The sequence below is a fragment of the Lates calcarifer genome, linkage group LG1, assembly GCF_001640805.2.
Source record: "Lates calcarifer isolate ASB-BC8 linkage group LG1, TLL_Latcal_v3, whole genome shotgun sequence".
Classification (NCBI taxonomy): Eukaryota; Metazoa; Chordata; class Actinopteri; family Centropomidae; genus Lates; species Lates calcarifer.
Window position 1 is genome coordinate 13,823,415 of NC_066833.1, and position 22,678 is coordinate 13,846,092.

At 41.3% G+C, this 22,678-nt stretch overlaps 1 protein-coding gene across 1 annotated transcript in view; it reads left to right on the top strand.

Moving 5' to 3' along the window:
• map2 (microtubule-associated protein 2) overlaps positions 1-22,678 on the top strand; it is an 81,325-nt gene that overhangs the window by 38,776 nt on the left and 19,871 nt on the right. Inside the window, 6 exon segments of the mRNA XM_051070518.1 lie at positions 5,868-6,135; positions 13,188-13,277; positions 13,402-13,476; positions 15,915-16,130; positions 18,054-18,350; positions 19,509-22,592. Coding sequence (XP_050926475.1) covers positions 5,925-6,135; positions 13,188-13,277; positions 13,402-13,476; positions 15,915-16,130; positions 18,054-18,350; positions 19,509-22,592 — 3,973 coding nt within the window. The 5' untranslated portion in view covers positions 5,868-5,924.

The following is a 22,678-nucleotide window of genomic DNA, read 5'->3' on the forward strand; positions in this document are numbered from 1 at the left end:
TTTATTTTATGTCAAAATTAAATATGTAACAAAAACTCCAATCATAAGAAAGAAAAAATCAACATGTAATGTACTCTCATGGTCTCATCTTTCTTTCTCTGAATAACCTATTTCCTGAGCTACAGGTTTTAGTCAGACAGAGTCAAGGGAGGAGAAGTACCCTGAGTGGTCTATTCTGAGGACACATTCGCAGTGAGAAAAAGTGCTCCCTACAGCATCTGTGGAGTGATTTTCAGGTTTTCTGATACAAAAAATAAGATTTTTCTAGTAATGCTGCTTACTGGCTGGCTTAAACCTTGCATAAGACTCTTTCACATCAACATATTTTACATCAAATGTGTGTTGGGAAATGCACCCTGTTACTGCCGATTCATTCCTGGAAAAAGATCAGTTTGCTGCTAGGAGGTATAGTAACTGAGGGGAGCAGAGAGGGTATGAACCTAAGCGTTCTGTGCAATCATAACACTTTGAGGATGCAACAGTTTCAGGCTGCAGTACCTGGCAGTGTACATGGTGATACTCTGCTTTAGTTTGATATTATGAAGTACTTATGAGTTATTAATGTACACTTTAAAACAAATCCAGTTGTGAAGCGGCAAAGCTCCTGTTCGTACAAATATACTGGACATTATTGGCTAGCAACCAGCTTTATTAGCCATTCCATAGTGTGGTGAGAGAAACATATAATCAGAATGATTACATATTTAAATGATTATAAGCCACAAAGATATACAATGTTCTTGTTGAATATAATGCTGCCATGCTGCTTGAAAAACACACTGCCTCATAGTGACATAGAGTGATTATTATTTTATTACACCGTACCTAACAATAACTCATAGCTGTTAGAAAATCATTGCAGCCTCAAATAAAATTCATATTAAGTAGGCAGCTACGGATCCAGCACGTCTAGTGGCACATCTGGAACTTTTTCTCCAGCCAGATGAACTTTTTATTTGTTTTGCCATTCTAGTGCCATGTTAATCCTACTTCACCCACTCCAAACAGAAAGCTAAAAGGTATTTGGTATTAGAAGATAGTTTTCAAGTCAGGCAGATGGAACCCAAAAAAGACTGATGTGTAATTGTTTACATGTCTCACCATTGCTTGCCATGCATTATATGTTTACCTACAGCCTAATGTTGTTTTACTCTGCCCTAATGTGTCAGCAACAAGAAGCATGAATGAAGCCTAGTAAGACTTATTTTGAATATGTTTTCTTTAATCCACGTTCACATTTAAAGTTCACTGTTAACTCTGAACATATCTTCAAAAGCAGGTTAGCGAAGTCAAATGCTGGAGCTTTGGATAAGTGCTTCTAACCTTCATCCTTTTTCATAAGGCTTTTTCTGAAAGCATTAAACAATTTGTTGAATATTACAGTATACTGCAACACCAATACATTCATTCCAAAAGTATATGTATATTGTTTATTCTTTGTACAGTTATTTCTTTGAAGATCTATTGATTCAGTCAACAGTGCTTCATAGGTGTTCAGGAAAGGTCATTTTCGGTTTTATTCATTATTTACAGAAGAAAAATGGAAGTAGCAGGAAAACATCCACTCACAGAAAGTCAGTTCAGCCTCAGTTATTTATGGCATGGAAATGTTAGAAACATCATGTTCCTTTGAATTTCTGCTCCATGTTGACATAATTGCATCACATCATTTCTGTAGATCTGTCAGTGGCACATTCATTTTTTTACTATATCCGAAAGGTGTTCTGCTGGATTCAGTTCTGGTGACTGGGGAGGACACTGAAGTACACTGAATTCATAATTTTGCTTTGTGACATGATGGAAGTAGCCATTAGAAGATGGATAAATTGTGGCCATGAAGGGGTGCACATGGTCATCAGCAATACTCAGATAGGCAGTGGCACTGAAATTATGATTGATTGGTATTAAGGGGTCCAAAGTGTGCCAAGAAAACCAGCCTGGACTGTTGGCACAAGGCAGGTTGGGTTCATGGATTCATGCTGTTAACGACAAACTCTCACCCTGCCATCTGTGTGCCTCAACAGAAATCAAGATAAAACAGATCAGGCTAAGTATTTCCAGTCTTCAACTGCCCAGTACCCAACTTGGTCCTCTACTGTTGCAGGTCAGCCACCTCAAGGTTTGCTGTGTTCATTCTAAGATGCTTTTCTGCTCATCACAGCTGTAAAAAGTGGTTATCTGAGTTACCCGAGCCTGTCCGTCAGCTCGCACTTATTTGGCCATTCACATCTGACCCCTCTCATCAACATGGCATTTCTGTCCACAGAAATGCTGCTCACTGGATGTTGTTCTGTTTCACATTTTTCAGTCACACCCCCCCCCCCACCCCCATTCTGATGTTTGAGGTGAACATTAACTGAAGCTCCTGACCTGTATCTTCATGCATTTATGCTTTGCACTGCTTCCTGCTAGTGTTGTGACTGGCTGATTGGATAATTGCATGAATAAGGAGGTGTACAGGTACTCCCAATGAAGGTGCTCCTTGTTGAGTGTGAACAAGTTTGCTATTACAGTCAATTGCTTATTTATGAAAATAAATCTGTGGTTGTAGTGTTATAAACATTGAAAAATACTTTGTGTTAAGGGGGTAGAGTTCTATATTTTTGATCGCTGAGAATAATTAAAAAATTTAAATTTAAAATTTAAATCCCAATGTTCCATCTCATAGGTACAAGTTACTATTGTAAACGTCTAGTAGCAGCAGCAGTGTCCCGCTCTGTTCTCCTGCTCACTATTCAGTTCTGCTCTTTGCTGGCACAGGGAAAGAGAATGTATCAGCATGAACCATCCCTCTGGCAAAGTGCCACAGGCTTTTTGCCAAGTGCAACAGACCTGCTGTCCACTGAGATGCCTGACGTCTAACTCTATTGTATCACCATCTCATACAGTCTCACTCCCCACTGGACAAAATGCCTGGAGGACGATATATTATCTGGCCCATATATATTGCCTGGTATCCTATGATCTACAATTTTCTGCACTTCACTTGTCTCTATCATTGTCTTCTTTAACTCATCTTGACTATTTTTTACTCTCCTCTCCTCTGCTCTCTTTTATTAAGCCTCTGTACTTGTCTCCTTGCTACTGATTGCCCACCATATCCAGAGTTTGCACGTCATACAGTATACAGCAGTATTCATTTTGACAAATTGAGCAATGCTTGACATCTTAACAAGTAGGGATGAGACACTGTGCTGCATTGCAGCCCCAAGTTTATGCTTTATGCTGATTAGCCTCCTTAATCTGAAGACCCAGCATGCAGGGGTTTTAAAATGCTTTGTATTAGTCCCATTTTTTTCTGTCAGGCTTCAACCCAGCAGGTGGTGCTGTTTCATTCACACATGCAGCACACCCTTGCTCACATACAGACTGTACACCAAACATCAGCAACTCAGCAGGCCTCCAGGAAGCCAGGCCACACTTCCTTCCCTCCTCATGCAGACACTAACCACAGACACTCTGAGCCCAGGCCACCAGTCGGGATGATCTTGTTGGGTCTGGATATCTGCCACAGAGCCCAAAATGACCTTCATCAGCACTGAGACGTAGCACCAGGACAGCAGGCTCATTTCTGTGTTTTATGACTTTTAATATTGAGAGTGCTCTTCGATGGATGCTTGAGCAGGGACACATTTGGTGATCAAGAAGACAGACAGTGGAGCGATGGTTTAAAATATACCACTGTCGCTTTTGATATAGAGATGTAGAGAACATTTTGTGAGAAAGGCATGTGGTGTTGTGTACTGTGGAGTCTCTGTAGAGGCTTCATTCATACTGACTTTCTCTTCAGAGCTGAGTCATGCAAAGCTCCATTGACTCCTGACTTTGATCCATTTAGGCTGCAAGGGCTTAGAGCCACCACATACTGTATTCTATGCAGTACTATTCTATTCTGTTTGTCTGTTTAATGCTGTCCTCCCCCTCTGTGCTCTCTCCTTATGGTTTTCCATTTTTGTGTGACCTCACAGCCATGTCAGTTGTTGTTACAAATGTTTATCATATACAAAATATAGACAATCCTGGAATAGTAAATGGTTAGGCTTTGTCTGTTTTTAGCCACACCAGCAACATGGCCCCAGGTATGGCAATGTCAATCTGTTGGTCAGTTGGTTGGTCAACTAAAATATCTCAAAAACTGTTACATCAATTGCTGATATTTGCTCAGATTTTCAGGTCAGATTGTTGCGAAATTTCGCTTTGTCCAGTTGTTTGGTTCATGACCAAGTACCTGTGAAACTAATGACACTCCCATCAGCTTCAGCTGTACTTGCTGAATACTGAAATAATGGTATTGTCAATGTTAAGGCTTGGTCTCTTATACTTTGGCAATTTTTGTAGCATCTGTATCTCTAATCGCTTGCTAACTTGTTTTCACAAACTCTTAATCACAGCAAGTTGACTAAATATACTAAAGATCAACCATATACTTACTATGTGAATCTATTTTCTTTCAGTCTTTCCACCTATCCCAACTGCAAAGGTGCCCTTTTTGGGAACAAGTACCCCTGACTGGGTACTTATTATATTCCATCCCATTCTATTCTGTTCTCTCAGAGTTCAGACAGTGAGCAGTACTTGTGAATGCAGTGACTAGTGCTCACTGTACCAGCACCATGGTCTTAGGCTGCAGTTATTGACTCCTGTTTTCTTCAGCAGACTTCCCTTTAGTCTCTGGGGCTCTGTGGACTGCAGAGCTAAATGAGAAATTGCTCCTTCACACATCCCCTTATGCATAACTACACAGGCTGCTCCACAAATGCTTGAAGTACCACCGGCCATACCATCTCTCATTCTGCCCTTTCACATTAAAGCCAGTGTTAATTTGAGTGTTTGAGGGCCAATACTGCTGTTGTTATTATAAAACCGAACTGCCTCAAATAAGCATTATTTGCTGACAACTAAGAAGAAAGTGGAATAACTTAAAATAAATAATAAATAAAAAAGATAAAAATAAGATAATATGACCAAGAGACTAACTCAAGCTAACTTAATTAGGCACAGATTGAAAGCATAGCCTGAGTTAAGGACTTGACATACATAATCTTGTGTATTGATTTTTGGTCACGTCAAACTCATACATCTCCCTCCCCCACCTTCTGCGCCTTAGGTGATCGTGTGAACTAATCAATATTTTACCCCTTTTGCCTCTGCTTGATCTCCTCTCCACAGTGTTCTGATCAGTCATATCTACTCAGCATGGTATTTCATAGAAATCCATGCCCTACAGAGATTATATGGTATTGTCTTGATTGTCAGCACAGGAAATACCTGTCGTACAGATCACAATGCCCTTTCCCCATTCCAACTGTTTGAAATGTGGCATTTTTGATTTTGCTGTTGGATTACCGGATAAACTTGGATGCCACAGTATCTAATGTAAAGAATCTGTCTAACATTGGACTGGATCTTACCAGATCGATCAGAGGCCACCTTATATCCCCACAACACTGAGTCACTCAAATCCAAGGTCTGCTCTGTTCATTTTCATCCAGTTGTGGTTTCCATTTGGGCCACTGGCTATATGAGTCATTACACACACTCACAAATCAATAGGGTTTCATCCAGTGGCTGTCACCTGCCTGCCAACATCCAAGGACAGTATTTCACACAACCACCTACACACAAACTCACACAAGCACAGATGCACTTTTAGAGTTGTTGACGGAGAGGCTCAGTGGAGCTGCAGCAGGGATGATGAGTGACAGAGATTTGTGAATGTGACTGATGCAGCGTGTCCCAGAGCCTCCTCTGGTCTGCATCGTGTTCATTCTCTAAGAAACATTTCTAACATCACTATTAAGAAGACTAACATGCTGAGTGTTGACCATGCCTCACCTTCTCTCTTCCCTCTTCTTCTTGTCTCTCAGCCAGAAGGAGAAACCCCATCCCTTGCCCACCCTCCCCTGCTGCTAGCTAGCACCAGCATGGCAGACAGTCGACAGCCAGAAGATGGTGCCCCCCAGTGGGATCCATCAGGAGGGCAGGAGCCCGCTAGCCCCCACGGAGCCAATGGCTACTCTTCGTCAGCATACAGGACCTGCCAGCCTGGCGGTGCACACATGGCCACGGCCTCCTACTCCACCAGGGAGAACGGTTTCAATGGGGAACTTACTGGGGCTCACGCTATAACTGCAGGTAAGACATCCTTTATAATTTTCCTGTCATCGTAGGCTTGCTTTGCACCTACTTGTAAATATGATGAGTCGCTAACTTAAAGTATGGGAAGTAAAAATCAGATTCAGAAGCACTGCAGTTGAAGAGTGTTGAGAGGAACTGTTGAGATGCACATAGCAGGGGCCGTCTTTCAAGCACAAGCAAAAGTCACAGTTTAACTGATTGAATCCCTTCTTACCAGTTCATCACATACAAGTCATGCTAAAAGAGATTAATACATATGTTAATCTGTAGAAGTAACTGATGTCAATCACAGCAAATTAGGAGTTCAATAACAGAGAGAAAAATCTACACTAGAGTGTGTCTGCTTTTATACTCAGGCCTGTGTGTGTTATCCTTTCATGTATTTTGTGTTTGCGTTGGTGTATGCATTCTTGTGTGTATGCTTCAGTGTGAGTGCACGTGTTAGCTTTCACTATGACTTGAGAGTGATGTGTGTGCATATGTTCAGATGTGGTTTTGTGTATATTTATTTGTGCCCCATCTCTTCTTGCGCGTGGGCTTGCAATACTCCGAGTCCTCACATACTCTTATCAGTGGTGCTGTAATTAACACATAAAATCCATCTCCCTACCCCTTAGCCCCCCCGCCCAATCCTCACACACACCCTGGAGACAAGAATGATAATGTACCAATGGTGTAACCATGGCAACGGCTCCCCTACAATTTACTTTGCCAGGGTTTTGTTCTTTTTGCCTGTAACTTGCCACAGACAAAGCCCTCTAGCATGCAATGACAAGAGCCCAATTAACCTCCTGTCTCCCCGTTATTAGGGCTTAACTGATACAAGTTTGACTGATAACAGTATTTTTGAGTGTATTCGCCCATTGCCATTTGATGGGCTTGATTTTTTTTTCGTTTGTTTTATGTTTTTAATGTTTGATAGAATGCATTCTATAATCTTAAGGTGTACCTGTAGAACCAACTCACCAGTTTTGTGTTTTAAATGGACTTTTAGTTTTAAAAATGTAGTAATTATTTTTCAATGGGCTACAGTTATTTAAGACAAGAAAAAAAAAGTATATAGTTAACGTCACCTAATACATCCACATTTATATCAGTTTTAGACAAGTCTAATGGATACAGTTGATATGGACTAGTTCTAGTTATAATTAACAGTCAGTTATTTTGTGAAAAAAATCTTTGCACTTTTTCCCCTGCAGAGTTGATACAATCTTATGTGAAAGGAAGAATAAACATAACTTTAATATTCTGTTCAAAATGAACTGACACACTGATGGGTTTCTCTGCATTGTTTTATGCGTTTATGAGTACAATTGTTGTTGTCTCTACAGTACTATATATGCAATTTTCCCACAGTGTTTCTTGTGCCATCGAAAGTTTTCAGACTGCAACTTTGCAAACTTTTTCCCCTCTTAATTCTAAAGGACAAGATGAAGAACTGCCTTGGAAATAAAATCTGGTTAATTTCTTTCAATAAAATCAATTGAGTTTTATCCAAAACCTGATGATTATTCAAACAACATGGCTATACAGACCACACTTTTTAAGTCAGTACCTCTTGTCACACTCCTTTCCATGCACTGGTCTGTTAATAAAAATGAATCTACCATTTAGCCAGTGGGTCGACTTAATTACAAACTACCAAGGCCTCATCTGTCCCTGTGGCTCAGTATTAACTGAAACACGAAAGCAGTAAACACCCTCCTTCCAACTTCAAAGTCATGGCTTGAAACTGATCTGAACAAAAAAACCCACTTTTTTCTCTGACAGGAGAAAGCCAGGGATCTAAGTTGTAGCTCAGAATTTGAACCTTTGCTTTCATCCCTATTTCATAGGCTTCATCAGCAAATGGAACTTACATATATGTGATGCACTGTAAATCCTTTGAATACGTTGTTTGTCTCAAGAGCTTGTCCTCACAGGCTCTGATGGCTGACACATTTGATGCAGGCTGTTAACATTTTTCAGAGATCAAGATCATAAGCTCAAGAGAGAGAATGTCTCTAAAATCGATTTCCAACAAATATCTCCTCAGCTAACATTATTCTAAAACTATGGCTAATAATGCTGCATAGGATTAAGTTGATAAATGAAGGTTCAGAATTCAGAAGGAGGGTTGCCTCAAGAGAAGCGCCCCCTCTGCCCTGGCTTTTACTGATGGTAATCTGTAATCATACTAATGATCAGTGTATCAATACATGTTTTCTAATCATCTGCATAAAAATGACACATTCTCTTGGCAGCTGTGTAACTAAAGCTGTGTTTGTCTGCAGAGCATCTTGTCAATGTACATTAGCATTGCTCCAGAGTGGGACAGGGTGGGGAGGGGGGGTTGCAGGATTGGTGACAGAAGGGCTGATACTGGCACTCGGTGAATCTTCTCTCCCTGTGAAAAGCTCTTCAGACACAACAAGAACTATTCAAGCACGAAATTGCCCTCTTGACTTTCCTTTGAAATTAAGTTGAAAAAGCCAGTCAGCCATGTTAGAAATGGTTGAGAGAGATGGAGAGAGGAAGAGAAAAAGAAACTGAGTGGGCTGATAGAAACAGAGAGAATGCAAGAGGTTGTTTAGCTTATTCTTGGGATATATTAGGGAAATAACGTTGACTGATCTTCATATCATTGAGCTGATGTAGTGTCAGGAGGCCTGGACAAGACTTTCTGCTGTAGAAGTTCCTCCACCTCATCAGCCTAAATTGCTATGTCTGGCTGCAGCAGAGAGGAGATTCGCCCAAATGACACCACAAAAGGCTAAATACAACTTTTTTTTTTTTTTACATATTCAGTAGTACTCCCTCAAACCTGTAACTGAAGTTCCCCCTTTAACCATCAGTTGACTCAAGTCAGTCTCATAATTATTACATTTTCCTGCAAGAATGGAGTAGAGGAGGTGGTATGCAGATGTTTGATAGTAAGGCAGCTGCTGCAGTGTTGAATTAAAGCTTTCTAATAAGTGAGTGTGGCTGACAGGTCCTGTCTCATCTTACAGTAGGAGATCCACTGCATTGTATTGATATTCAAGTATAGGAATTGATAGATGAATGTGCTGCATCTTAGTGTCTTTTAGTATGTGTTGACAATATGTAAAAGACTTTGAAAAGCATGCTGAGGACGAGAGATTGCTGCAGCACATCAGAGAATGTCTAACAAAAGTATATGAGATGTGATAAGAGCATTGTTCTTCCAGAAGAAACAGTGCAAGTGAAACTTGATGTTTAAACCTTGTAGGCATGCGGGACTACTCACTACTTCATTCATTCGTCTTCTCAGTAGAGGCGGAGGTGAATGGTGTACTGTATGAGAACTGTCGTTACAACTACATCTGACCTTGATTCAGTGCATATCAGCTGTCAGACTGAAGACTGTCACAGGAACATGTGCCACAGCTGGAGAGTTAATTCATTTGTGTATTGCAAAGAAAGATAACATATATAACGCTGACTGGATTATGTGGCAAGACCAGCTTGATAGAATGGAGCATACATGTGTGTGCAAAAAGGACATTGTCATTTCCATCATGCAGATCTTGTAATTATGAGATAGATATATATAATTATGAGATACTAATTCATCAATGCATGCAGCTCACTCTTACAAAATAAAATGACCTATCATCATGTTTTTCTGACAAGCAACATGTTGACATAACAGGCAGTTTTGCTTTTCTTTGACACTCCATCTTTTGTCAAAATCCAGACTTTGTTAGATTTACTGTTATTTGTGTCATGCAGAAGAAAATTAAGTGATAAGGTCCATCCACGTCACAGCCATCATTTCCTGTTTATTGGAGGCTGTAGACACCAAGGCTCAGAGGCTGAAACAGCCACAGCAGGTTACTGGCATCTGAAATACAAATGGACCCAAGTCAGTGGCCCACCAGCAGTCTGTTGCTATGCCAACCACTTGCTTTATACGTTTGGGTGCTGGCTGGTATCAGCCAAACGGCACTCCTGCTCTCTCCATGCCCTCTCACTCCTGCTGTGTGTTTATGAGGGTGTGTGTGTGTGTGTGTGTGTGGTGTGTGTGTGTGTGTGTGTGTGTGGCAGTCTGGCTATGTGTTGCTTTGACTCGGGACTTCCAGTTGTAGTCTCTGCTCAGAGAGAGAACGTTCTCAGCTTCAGTCTCTCTAATCAGGTAATGCATGCCTTTACTTCACTGAGAGAGGATTTCCATCTTTGCGTGTGTGTGTGTGTGTGTGTGTGTTTGACGTGACTTTTGATTACTGATGTAGATCTGTAGATATGATGCAGCTGTTCTGTATATCAAAGCATGTGCATGTGGTTTGTTCTGCTGTCAAAGCCAATGAAAGGTGGGCAGCTATGTCATTTGACATCACTCTGTCATAGAAATGCTGAGACTAGGCTAGGCTTTTTGTTACTGCTGGCTAACTTTTAGGAAGTGACAAGGTCATTTTTTAGTGCTATTGCTTTGTGAATGATGCATGTCTGTGGATTTGTTTGAAACCAGTGTACTCAATATTGCTCTTGTAAGTCGTTTTTTTTTTTTTAATCCTCCACAGGCACATGGTTGAACTCTCTCTTTAGAATAACACTAGAGTGCTCAGTTAGCATTTACTCTCTTTTTTCATACATTTCATTTATCTCCATATTCTTTTACCAGTTTTCAGCATGAATTCTGCCTGGGTAACAAAAACCTTTTCTTGTTCACCATGCCTAATATAGTACTGTTTCACCTGCAACTGGTCAGTTGTGTCATGTGATTTGTTTCAACTGTATAATTAAGCTTGATTCCCAGTGTTCTATGCTAGTGTTTAGGATAGCCTCTGTATGTGTTTGCCTCTCACTTTGAATTTTTTTTGAGACTTGTCATAGATACACAAACACTGAAACTGATTCTTAAATCTTAAAATTCATCTTTGAACTCTAGTTTCATCCTATTGACAGTGAGCTAGTACGACATTAGGACACACAATTGGGCACTGAAACATAAAGCAGGGAATCTTTCTCATCCACAGGCACTCTGAAGATGCACTCTTGTCTCACCAAGAAAATTAAACCAATCACACAAAACTGTTGTTGTTTTCTTCCCCAGTTTCTGTTTTATGATGTCACCTTTCAGCTCTGTTTTCCAGAGCAGGAAGAAATGGTTATGTCTAGAAGCAGTGAATAAGTTGTACACATTTATTGCACTTTGCTACTGAAAATGGGAAATGGCTGCTTTGAGTTGGTGAGTGGGCTGTGTTAAGTGGTCCCGGAAGAAGTGTGTGTATGTACGTAATTATGTGTGTGTATGCCTGCTAGCTTGTTTGTGTTGCTGTGTGGGTGATGTTGGATAAAAAAAGGTCTTGGAACAGCAGCAGTAAAAGCATCACACTGTCACCCAATCCCACACAACCACTGTTACTATGCAAATGAATGCAGGATTGATTAGAACTGTGCAGCGCCCCTTGCATGTCAGACATTTAAATTGATTCCTGCATTCATAAAGGCAGACCGATGTAAGCATTGAAATTGATGAAAAAGCCCTGTTCCTACTCACCCACTGCTTGTCCAAGGTTTCAGCTTGAGCCTTTTTCTATAGTGATGTCTTTATTTAGCACATGCTGCCCACCAGTGTCAGACAGCCAGACAGTGTTGACAGCCTTTTCATAAATGTTGACATTAGTGCTGTCATAAAGTGTTTAAATGCAGTATTACCTCAGTTCTCTTGCAAAAGACCAAAATCAATATTGAACTTTATTTATCTGCAAGCTGTAATCATGTTTCAGTGTCACATCCAAGGAGGGAGATCCTTGTATAGATAAGAACAAAAGAAAGGATTTTAATAGGCTGCTACAATTGGGCTGTTTAACTCCATTGCAGTTATTCAAACAGCTGAAAATATTCAGGAGCATTATGCAAACTCATCTCCCACTAAATCCACCTCAACCTAAGTTGGCTGGCAGAGTTGTGCCAAATTAGGTAAACATTTAGATATTATAAATAAGCAGATAAGGATGGACAGTTATTGTTGGATTTTATGTAAAAACACACTTTTAACCCACAAGAGCCCCAATGCGTTTCTCCTTTTAGGAAAATTATGGGGGATATAAAACAGACTAAATGGACCACATGTAACAGATCTCTGAAGTTCTTCATGAGTCAGAAGTCAATTATGAGGACCTTGCTACAACATTTAAAGAGTTGGTGACACCTGTGTCACCGTGGGTTCTTAAGGCAAAATGGCAAACAATTTTCCAAGTTTCAGATTCAGCTCAGATCTTTTGGTTTTAGTATGAATTAAAGTGTATATATTTTGGCAGTGGCTAAATAAAAAGTAAGAAATCCTGGCTTTTTATTATCAGTGCTCAAAACCAAATGTCCAAAATAACAGTAGTCAACAAATTATAGTGATTCAGTGTAACTTTTCAGGCAGGCCCCATGGCTTCATTTTTGAATAGCTGCTGAGTGGGTATTACTGTGTATACCTCAGCTCTGGCATTAGTGTAATTTTTTTTGAATCCAGCATTTTTAGAAACACCAAGTCCTTGAACATAAAATATGCTATTACCTCTACCATATCAAAAGAGTGAAAAAAAAAAATAAATAAGAAATTAAATGTTTTATCCAAGACTGTACATTCTGACGCAGGGTTTCCATGGTGACACTCACAGCCTTCACCAGCAGCCCCAGTATCCCTGCAATTATGGAAACAATCTCAGCTCCCCCACACTGGCTTTCATCTCCAGCTTTGATACAGTTAAATGAAATGGATGTAAGATGAGATAGTTTTTTTAGTACTTGGTATGTGTCAACATTTATAAATGGGATGAAAGTTTACTGAGTATCATGTTGTCTTCCAGCAACACCTTGCTTCAAATTCACACACAGTTATTTCACAGACAGAAAATTGGAAGCCACCCAGTATAACCACAATGTGTTGATGCACTGGAGCTGCTGGGGTTCAGTGCATCTTTTTTTTCAGCCAGTCTTTAAACCAAATTAATGCCTTAAACTTTCCAACTTAGGCCATTTCTTCTGCATGTTTATTAGAATAATCTTAAAGTTGATTGACCTTGTGTGTGTGTGTGTGTAACTGTCGTTGCTAGAGCAAGTGTCAGCACGGATCGTGCAAGAAGTGACGGCAGAGGCAGTAGCAGTACTCAAGGGAGAACAGGAGACTCAAAGGCTGCCATCAGGTAAGCCACACACACATCTGTATAAGTGCAGTTCGTTTTGATGAAAATGACATCTCTGGCAGCAGATGCTCCAAGCCCTGCACATTATGTAGTTTACATGACTATACTCTCCCTCTGTTTGCAGTTGAAGACACCACCAATTTGCCTCCCTCTCCTCCCCCCTCACCTGCTGCAGAGCATTTTGGTCCTCTGGAACAAGGTAGGGTCAATGTATTTATCGGAGTATGTCTCTAATGGAGGAGAGTGTGGTTTCCCTCTTTTCCATGACTGTAGCTTCTGGAGGTTTGTGATCGCCAACACATCGGGGTACCGATGTGGGTTGGCTCTGGGGGTACTCTTCAATCCCTCCTCTCAGGACATGCCCCGGATCTAGGGGACAAACCAGACATTGACACCCCTTCAAGAAACCTGTACATACCAGAGTTGCTAAAAGCAGGAACATGTTTTCCATTTTTCAGACATCCATTTCTTCTGAAATCCTGCTTCCTCCTCCGCATCGTACACCTGGGACAGATACAATACAATTCATATCTTCATTGTCATCTCCATTTATCTCTAAAAAACAAAGGGCTGACCACCATGTTACATCAAGTGCACTCTTTTTTTTTTTACATCCTCCTCTTCCATTTCCCTTTCCAATCTACACACCATGCTGTCTTCCCACACACTAATATGACAGCCAATTTAGGTAACCCCCCAAACTTGTTGTTGATCTTGTTGTCTTGTTGTTGTCTTTTTCAGTTGTCATTGTCCACTGTCAGTCTTTTTGTATGTGTTTGGCTGTGGCTACAGAGTTTTAGCTCGATAAACATTACTTGAAAACAGAGCTGCCCTCCAAGGATTTTCAAAATTTACAAAAGTAAGGTGTAAAAAGGAATTTAAGGAAGGAATTTATCTAATATATAAAGCCCTTGCATACTGTAGAAATGCAGTCTAGACTAACTGAATCATCTTGGTGAGCTAGTTAGCCTAACTAGGCATACTAGCACGTAGGTAAGCGTGTTAGCTAGCCTTCTCACATTACAAAATTATGAATGCCATGCTCATAAATGACTGAAAATACCTAATTTACCCCTAAAATCCTTAACAAAATTGGTTTTCTGTCTTTTATTTTGCCTGTTAGCACTGTGATATAATTTGTTTCTTTATCTTTGACTTCCAATTTTTAGCTTAAGCTATGCAATGTTATTTATGCAGCTGCCTGCAAGAAATGCTTGTACATTGTAACTAAAACTTCTGTCTGCTTTATGCTTGGCTTTTGTGATTATGTCTGCTCAGCCTGCAGAAGCTGGAATGTAAAGAGGAGAGTCTGTAGGTGGGCCAGCCATGCACTAAATACAGAATATCTGTTTTGTCACTTGTACAGTATAAAAAGTAAGGGCTGATGACAGATAATAGAGGTTACGTCATGCATACTCAGGGGCTTAGAGGTGGTGTTCTCTTAAATATGGCTGTTTGAGCTACGCAGGGGTTTTTCAGTGTGTTCGGAAATGGTTATTAGAAACTGACTAGATGGCTGTTTGAATGGATTCAGAGGCTTCTAGAGTTACAGAACTAAAGAGAACTAAAAAGATTTTGTTATCACTGCAACTACTTTTTACAAGCATTTTAGCTGTTGTGATAAGTGTTTAATTACTTTTTCTATTGTATGAAGCAGTTTGTATTGATATCTCTATCAGACGATGCAATATATTCTTTCTGTTGGTCTCAGATCAGAGTATGGCTGGCCCCCAAAGCTTAGTCACTTTGAGTTGCTTGTCATTGTCTCCCTGTCAGTGTCCTGTGTGTGTTTTGTTTCTCTTGCTCTTAATCAAGCCACGTCCTCTTTTTGCATTCCCCTCTCTGGTGACTCTCTTTGGTTTTTGTTTTTGTTTTATTTTTTCCTTCCTTTTTTTTGGGGAATATTTCCTATTTTTATTATTTTTCACTCCTCAACCTTTATCTCCCTTTTCACTACAAAAAATGTCCATTTTAAAATGTTCCTGAAAGATTTATCAGGTAAAGAAAATGATTATCTTTTATATTTTCCCCAAAACTCAGGGGCTACAGCTGGATCCAGTTGAACTAGTGATTTAATATAACCTCCCATTCAGTCAGAGTACCCTCTCATAGCTACAAATGTCAAGCCAAAATAAAGTAAATAAACAGATATAGATCAGAAATTGTAGGAATAGGAATAGTCCCACTAAAAAAATTCTTAGTCAAGATACTATAGTTCTTGACACAGCATTTATTTAATTTTTTATCTGAAGATGCCAAAATAAACCCCCAAAAAACCTTAATGTGTGCAGCAAATGTATGTGCTCTTGAATTGATTTGTGTAAACTTTGTCTGATTTGTGTAACTGTAAACTTTGCTTAAAAAATAAAACAATAAAATTGAACAATAAAAGTTTTGTCAGTTTTTTAACCAAAATCTTAAAAACCCCTGTGTAATATGAATTCTATTTATGTTTTCAAGACAAAGATATTATATAAAATCACCTTTAAAGTGGACATTCTTTGGTGTCGTCTCCATTTTTAAAATTGTTTTCCTCTCTCTTTTCATTTATCTTTTCTTCCTCTTCACTCTCTCTCTTTCAGTCTGTGTGTCCAGATTTCCCTGCAGTTCTTCTCCTTGTGTCTGTCTTGTTTGTAGATGTAGGGGATGAGGAGGAGGCGGGCCCTCTCCGTCGCTTCCAAAATTCTCGGGAGAGGTGCAAGTTCCTCGCCCCCTCCATCTCAGTTTCCGTGCCCGAGGACGACCCCTACCACTCCGACGAGGAGTACTATGAGCACCCTTTGTTCAGCCCAGAGTGGACGCACTCGGGCTCTCGCCCCACAGGGCAGGCCGTGGCCTTTAGACAGATTGAAGGTGAACCACGCATGGTTCCTCTTTGCCATTTCCCCTCCATCTCCGCTCTCTTTCTTTCTCTCTCTTTTTAACACCAATTTCCTCTTCTTCCTCTGTGATTTGACCTCCTCCCTCCATACCTTCCTCCTTCCGTCCCTCCGTCTCTCCGTCCGTCAGTTCGTCTCTTCGTCCGTCTTTGTGTGTGTTTGTTTGTCCTTGTGATGTTTGTTTGCTCAAAATCTGAGCAATTTCATACTCGTTTAACAGTCATATTTCTTTTTTCTTTTTCTTTTTTTAAATTTCACCCAAAGCTATTGCTACCTGTGGTTGCCATGCTGTTATGTCCAACACGTAGAAGTGATGTCTCTAAATCAGGAAAATGTTTTATTTTGATTCACTCAATGGACACAATACACCACAGTTCTCATCAGAGACATCATAGCCCACAGGTTTTACTTCTGGGACACAAATGGCTTTTATGAATATTTCGGAGATACCTTGCATGACTGATGACCTCTGTGCACAAATTTCTCTACCAGTCATTTCCCAGAGTTCTCTTTTTGTTCATTCCTCAAGATGTGTCAGACCCCCTGTACTCATCTTTAACTACTCCTGCACTCTCACTGTGACAAGGAAGACTTTCAGCTCCACATACTCACCAGAACATACACTCACATCCAACCCTCCAAACTAAATTCATTTGTTATTTTGCTGCCTTTAGAAATACAAGATGGAAGATGTTTGCTTTCAAAATTGTTGGTCCAAATACAGAGACAGAATCGAGGACCTCAGAGTATTCTTACTTATAGACTACACAAGTTTGCAACATGGTCTTTTCTCAGTTCTCTCTGTTACTGTTATCAAAATACAGTTAATTTATTGCCTGGACAGCTTCATCAGCAGACAAGAACTTCATTTTCCCACTGCATACACTGATATAACTTAATTCTCCATAACGGTATGTCTTAGATAGACTAACACAATTAATATAAATCTGGATGAGACGCAGAACTATCTAAGTGGCTACATCTATCTCTTCCTTTTTAAGTGTGTTAAATGTTCATTCATTAAACACGACAAAGAAAAGAGTATGTCACTGACTGTGAAACTGAATAATGTATAGTGTTCATTCAGACTCATTATGGCTTACTCCCTGAGCTTCCCGCAACCCTCATCGTCACTGCTGACAAAAACATGTAGTGGAAACATTGCTTTTACCAACATCTATGTCACATACAGCAACAATGCGCTGCAAAGCTGTTGAACAGAATTTTTCTTTTACAATCATGGCCACTGAAAGAGCAAAGCTGCACACCCCACATTGACCATTACACAGTTAAAAATCCAGTCCATGCTACGTTGGGAATCTCAGGCACTCTGCTTTTTTACTGCACTGGACTGTTGCTCCTCACAGTCACCTTCTCTGAAAAGCCAGAGATTTCAGTGCTCTGGATATAGGTGCCTCTACAATAGTGCAATGTAGTCCATGAGGTGTTGCTACTTCATTTATGTTTCCCTTTTCCTCAGTCAACAGTGATGTCAGGTCAATCTGGGTTGCTAGCATGGGGTGTGGAGAAACCAAAACTGATTCTTGATTAAACAGTATATACTGATGCGAAAAAAGATATATAAGAAATATTGAGAAATATATATTTTTTTTTTTTTTTAAATCTCATGCATGCCTTGAACCTATGTATCATTATAGATTACATACTGGGTACACTAAGTACCCAAAGTAGAAATATATACAAACAGAATGAAAAACCACTCACATACAACACTCTACTGTACTGTATATGTAATGTACCTATATGTGTGAACAGCACTTTAGGTCATCTTTTCCCAAAGCTGAAAGTGTCCCGTCATAAGTTGTGTTCTCACATAACCCAAGTCTGTGTTGCCTGTAGTCTTAATGTGTCCCCCTCTCACCCTGTTTTTGAGAAGAAGAGACCATGGAGGCTCTTACAGCTGAATACGAGGAGGAGGTGGAAGAGGAGGAGGAGGAGGAGGAGGAGGAGAGTGCAGAGGCAGCAGAGTCCGAGGCAGCTCTTGATGAGCAGCAATGGAGTGGGGAAGAGCCTGAGCTGGACAGCCCCCAAGCTGAGCCCTTAGAGCAGGCAGAGGCCATAGACGAGGCTCAGGACCTAGACCTGGAGCCGGCCGAAGCAGCTAGTGCTGCTGCAGAGAGCTCTATGGGCAGAGAGGAGGAGGAAGCAGAGGGTGGGGAGAGCCCTGAGACAGGTGTGTCCTGCCCTCTGCTCTCCTTGCCTGCATGTTACTGCATTGTCCACTGTATAAGACCAATAGATGTGTCAAAGGGAACCCATAAACATGTAGCATAAGCATTATAATTCAGGTGGAATGGCAAGTAAACCTCTTTGCGCTCTGCTGCGGCTGCAAGGCAACACAGGCTTGTTGGTGAAAAGAGTCACATTCTTTTAACTTAACCTGGTTTTACTGTGTGTTATATTTGCGCTTGCATTTTTCTTTTTACTGCTGTGGTCTTTGGGGCTGGGCATTTAGTATTGGTATGATGAAGTTTGGCTGAATGTGGTAGTGCTTTTTTTTAAACTGCTATAAGCTTACAGGTTTTTCATTCTCATTATGTTTACACATGGTTTGGTGCTGGTATGCCAGTACTTTTTGTAACCATGAATCATACTTACTAAACATGGACCACTCATATTATCATCATCATTCTGTGTACAGAATTTGCAGGGGATTTTGTGTTGGCTGTCTCATATTCAGTGTGTCGCAGTTGGTGGTAGAACCATATCTCATCAAATGCATTACTCTTTCAACAATATTCAAAATCATTTGTGAATTTTGTTTGTTTTGTTTTTGTCACAGATAGCTGGTGACAGCGTGCAGCATTTCTCTGTCATTCAGCAACAAGATTCTTCTTTATTTGTGCTATATTCTCAGTATCATATGTTTGAAAGTCATCATTAAGATCCTAAATTAATTGAGGTCAACAAAACCATGTGAACACTGATACATTTTAACAGGACAAATTCTCAAAATATTTTATTGTACTTGGAAAGAATGACAGAAATGCCATTTCTTTTTGTATCTGATGTTTTGAAGAGTCGCATGTATATCCATCCCATCTGTTATTGCTTGTGTCCCATAAATCAGCATCACCGTTTCCTCATGCCGGTTCCGTCACATACCATGCCATATTCTCATCCATCTGTGACTTGGTGGACCCCATAATCTCGCCGTACTTCTTCAGTGATGGCTGTATCATTGTGCTGTAAGTTTCTGAGGACAGCTTTGCCTGTTTCTGTAACAACGGCTTTCCCAGTCCCTGCCTTAATATTATATCTCAGTCGCAGCATGCCAAAGCAATACTTTTCTGTGTTGATCAAAATAGCAAACTTACAGATGTCGTTTCAGCTTTGAAGATGGACTCAGACAAGCAGGGCAGTGGGTCCATGAGCCCAGACAGCATTGGATCAGAGAAACGCCCAGAGGAGTTTTTTGAGCCCCAGATCCAAGGGTTCTTTGCTGGTGAACGAGTTGTACCAGAGAGCCCCACCATGGATATGCCGTCCTTTGTACCTCAGAATGTTCAAAACCAAGCCAAAGAATCTGCCAGATCACTCACACTTCAGCCTACCTATGGTGAACCAATCACCGTGTCAGAGAAGCAGCCATCGGTGGAGGTGGTGGAGTTCAGCACCATTGGTGCACCTTCTGATTTCTCTTCAATAGGAGTCAAAGTTCAAGGAGGAGACTTGGCGAGTGAGGCAAGAGACAGATCTGGCATGTCAGCATATTTTGAGACATCAGCCACAGAGGCTGATGAGGTTCCACAATGTAAGGGTGAGGGTTATTATGAACTGAGCAGAGCTGGTGAAGAGAAGAGTACAACTGAGATCAGTTACAGCACACTAGTTGAAGCCCAGGATAAATCTGATATTAATAAAAGTACAACAGAAGACACTGGAGCATTCACAGTTCCTTACAGGAGTAATGAATGCAGGCTTTCCCCAGGTAAACTGGCCTTAGAGCAGAGAAGTTACTCACTTAACATCACCATTGGAGCAATGGATCAAAGTGGCCAAGGCAGACCAAGGAACTTCTCCCCACTCGCCACAGATATCATGGCATACACTAGTGGAAGTCTAGATGAGTCAGCAGACTACCTCCCAGTCACTACACCCTCTGTGGATAAGCCTCCATCCTTCCCACCCCTGATCCTGGAGACTGCAGCGTCTGTCACCTCAGATTCCTCATCTCCTCCAAGGACCACTGAACCGGTTTCAAAACCCAGCTCTGAACCAGAGTCACCAGAATCACCACAGCCCCCCAAGGGCACCTATAAAAATGGCACAGTGATGGCCCAAGATTTGCCTGAGATGCTGGACCTTGCTGGTACCCGTTCCAGACTGGCATCAGAAAACACTGACCCAGAAATTATCCGGAGAAAATCAATTCAAGCTGATGTCCCTGTCCTCTCTGATGACCCACTGGCTAACCTAGTTTCAGGGGAACAGAGTCCTGGGGCCAGAAAAAGTGAGAGCCAGCTGGAAGAGATGGGCTATTGTGTCTTCAGTGAGTATTCAGGGCCCATGCCATCCCCTGCAGATGTGTTTAGCCCTACAGACACTTCTGCACAGGTCTTCGCCCCCTCTGTTTTGGAGGAGAAAGTGGCAGAACAGGCAAGGAAATTAGCTGTCAGAGACACATCTGTGGAGGGCAAGAGCCAGCCATTGGGAGCTGCTGAAGTCACTGAAGAGAAAGACCAGAAGCAGGCAGAGAGAAAAGATTCCTCTGAAGAAAAAAGCAAGGAGATTGCAGATGGTCAGCTTCCTAAACCTGCAAGTGAACAGGAGAAACCATTGGCACAGCCAAGTGAGTCCTTTGTGACACCAACGGTCACTGTGACTCTAGAAGAAGGTGGGAGGTCAGTGAGTGAGACTGAACGACAAGCCAGTGGTGAAGGCTCAGCATCAGAAACCGAGATTGCTGACTATGAGAGGCAGATCCGCAAATTGGAGATGGAGGACAGGCCTCTCAGTTTGGAAGAAGAGCGAGAACTACAGGAGCTTCGGGAGAAGGTGAAGCTGGTCCACCAGGAGGCCTATGAGGAAGTTGATGCTGAGGATGTGTACCAACTAACCGGCGTGGCCAAGGACAGAATTGCAAGGCCTGTTAAAACTTCACCTGCTTCATCTGTGGAGAGCAACATTGACGATGACAAGCTGCTCTCCCCAGTGCTGTCACCCTCTAAGCTTAAACAAAGAGAGATGTATGGCTCCCCAAAAAGAGCACCTTCACCAGTGTTAGGAATTAACAAAGAGGAGAAAGTGAAAGAGGAATCAGAAAGAAAAGTAAAAGAAGAACAAGAGAGGGAAGCAGCTGCGAAGAAAATGAAAGAAGAAAAAGAGGAGGCAGAGAAGAAATCCAGGGAAGAGGCAGAAAAGAAAGCAAAGGAAGTGAAAGAGAGAGAAGAGAGGGAAAGGAGAGAGAAAGAAGAAAGAGAGAAAGAAGAGGCAGAGAGGATACTGAAGGAAGAAAAAGAAAGGAAAGAGAAAGAACAGAAAGAGCAGGAGATGAAAGAGAAATTGGAGAAAGAAAAGAAAGAGAAAGAGGAGAGAGAAAGGAAAGAGAAAGAAGAGAAAGAGAAGAAAGAAAGAGAAGAAAGGGAAAGGATGGAGCAAGAGGAGAGAGAAAAGGTAGCAAGAGAGGAAAAAGAAAGAATAGATAAAGAGTTGAGAGAGAAGCAAGAGAAAGAAAAGATAGAGAGGGAACTGAAAGAGAAGGAAGAGAAAGAAAAGATAGAAAAGGAACTAAAAGAGAAGGAAGAGAAAGAAAAGAGAGAGAGGGAACTAAAAGAGAGAGAAGAGAAAGAAAAGCTAGAAAGGGAACAAAAAGAGAAGGAAGAAAAAGAGAAGTTAGAAAGGGAACTGAAAGAGAAAGAAGAGAGAGAGAAAGTGGCTGACATGGAAGAGAAGGCAAGACAACCAGAGGAGAAAGCAGTCGTGACACCTGCCGAGAAAGAAGCTGAAAAACCTGTGAAAGATGAGAGGGAGAAAGAGGGAGGGGAGGAAGACATGTTAGAGAAAGCAGGGGCAGGTGCTGGGGCAGCGGTTGTAAAGGAGATCCTGGAGACTCGTGCTGCCATTGAATCAGTGGTGACAGTTGAAGACGATTTCATCACTGTGGTCCAGACCATTGATGAAGCAGATGAGCCGGGACATAGCGTTCGGTTCTCAGCTCCACCTGAGGCTGAAGTCCTTTGTGTTGCTTCCCGGAAAGAGGAGGAGGAGGAAGAGGAAGAATCTGTGGAGCTGGCCCAAGAAGCAGACATGGAGGCTGCCAGTCTAGAAGATGTGGGTGATGTTTCTGAGACCCCTGCCTCCCCTGAGAGGGAGGCTCAAACCATAGAAACAGAAGGCCCAACAGAAAGCTATGATAGAGACGAGACTACAATGGATGACTCCATCCTGGACAGCTCCTGGGTTGATACACAAGGTGAGATCTCTTTGATGGTTTGCTCCTGAATATTGATCTTATTTTTAACTTTCTCCCTTCTTCTGCTTTAAATAAACAAATTTAAA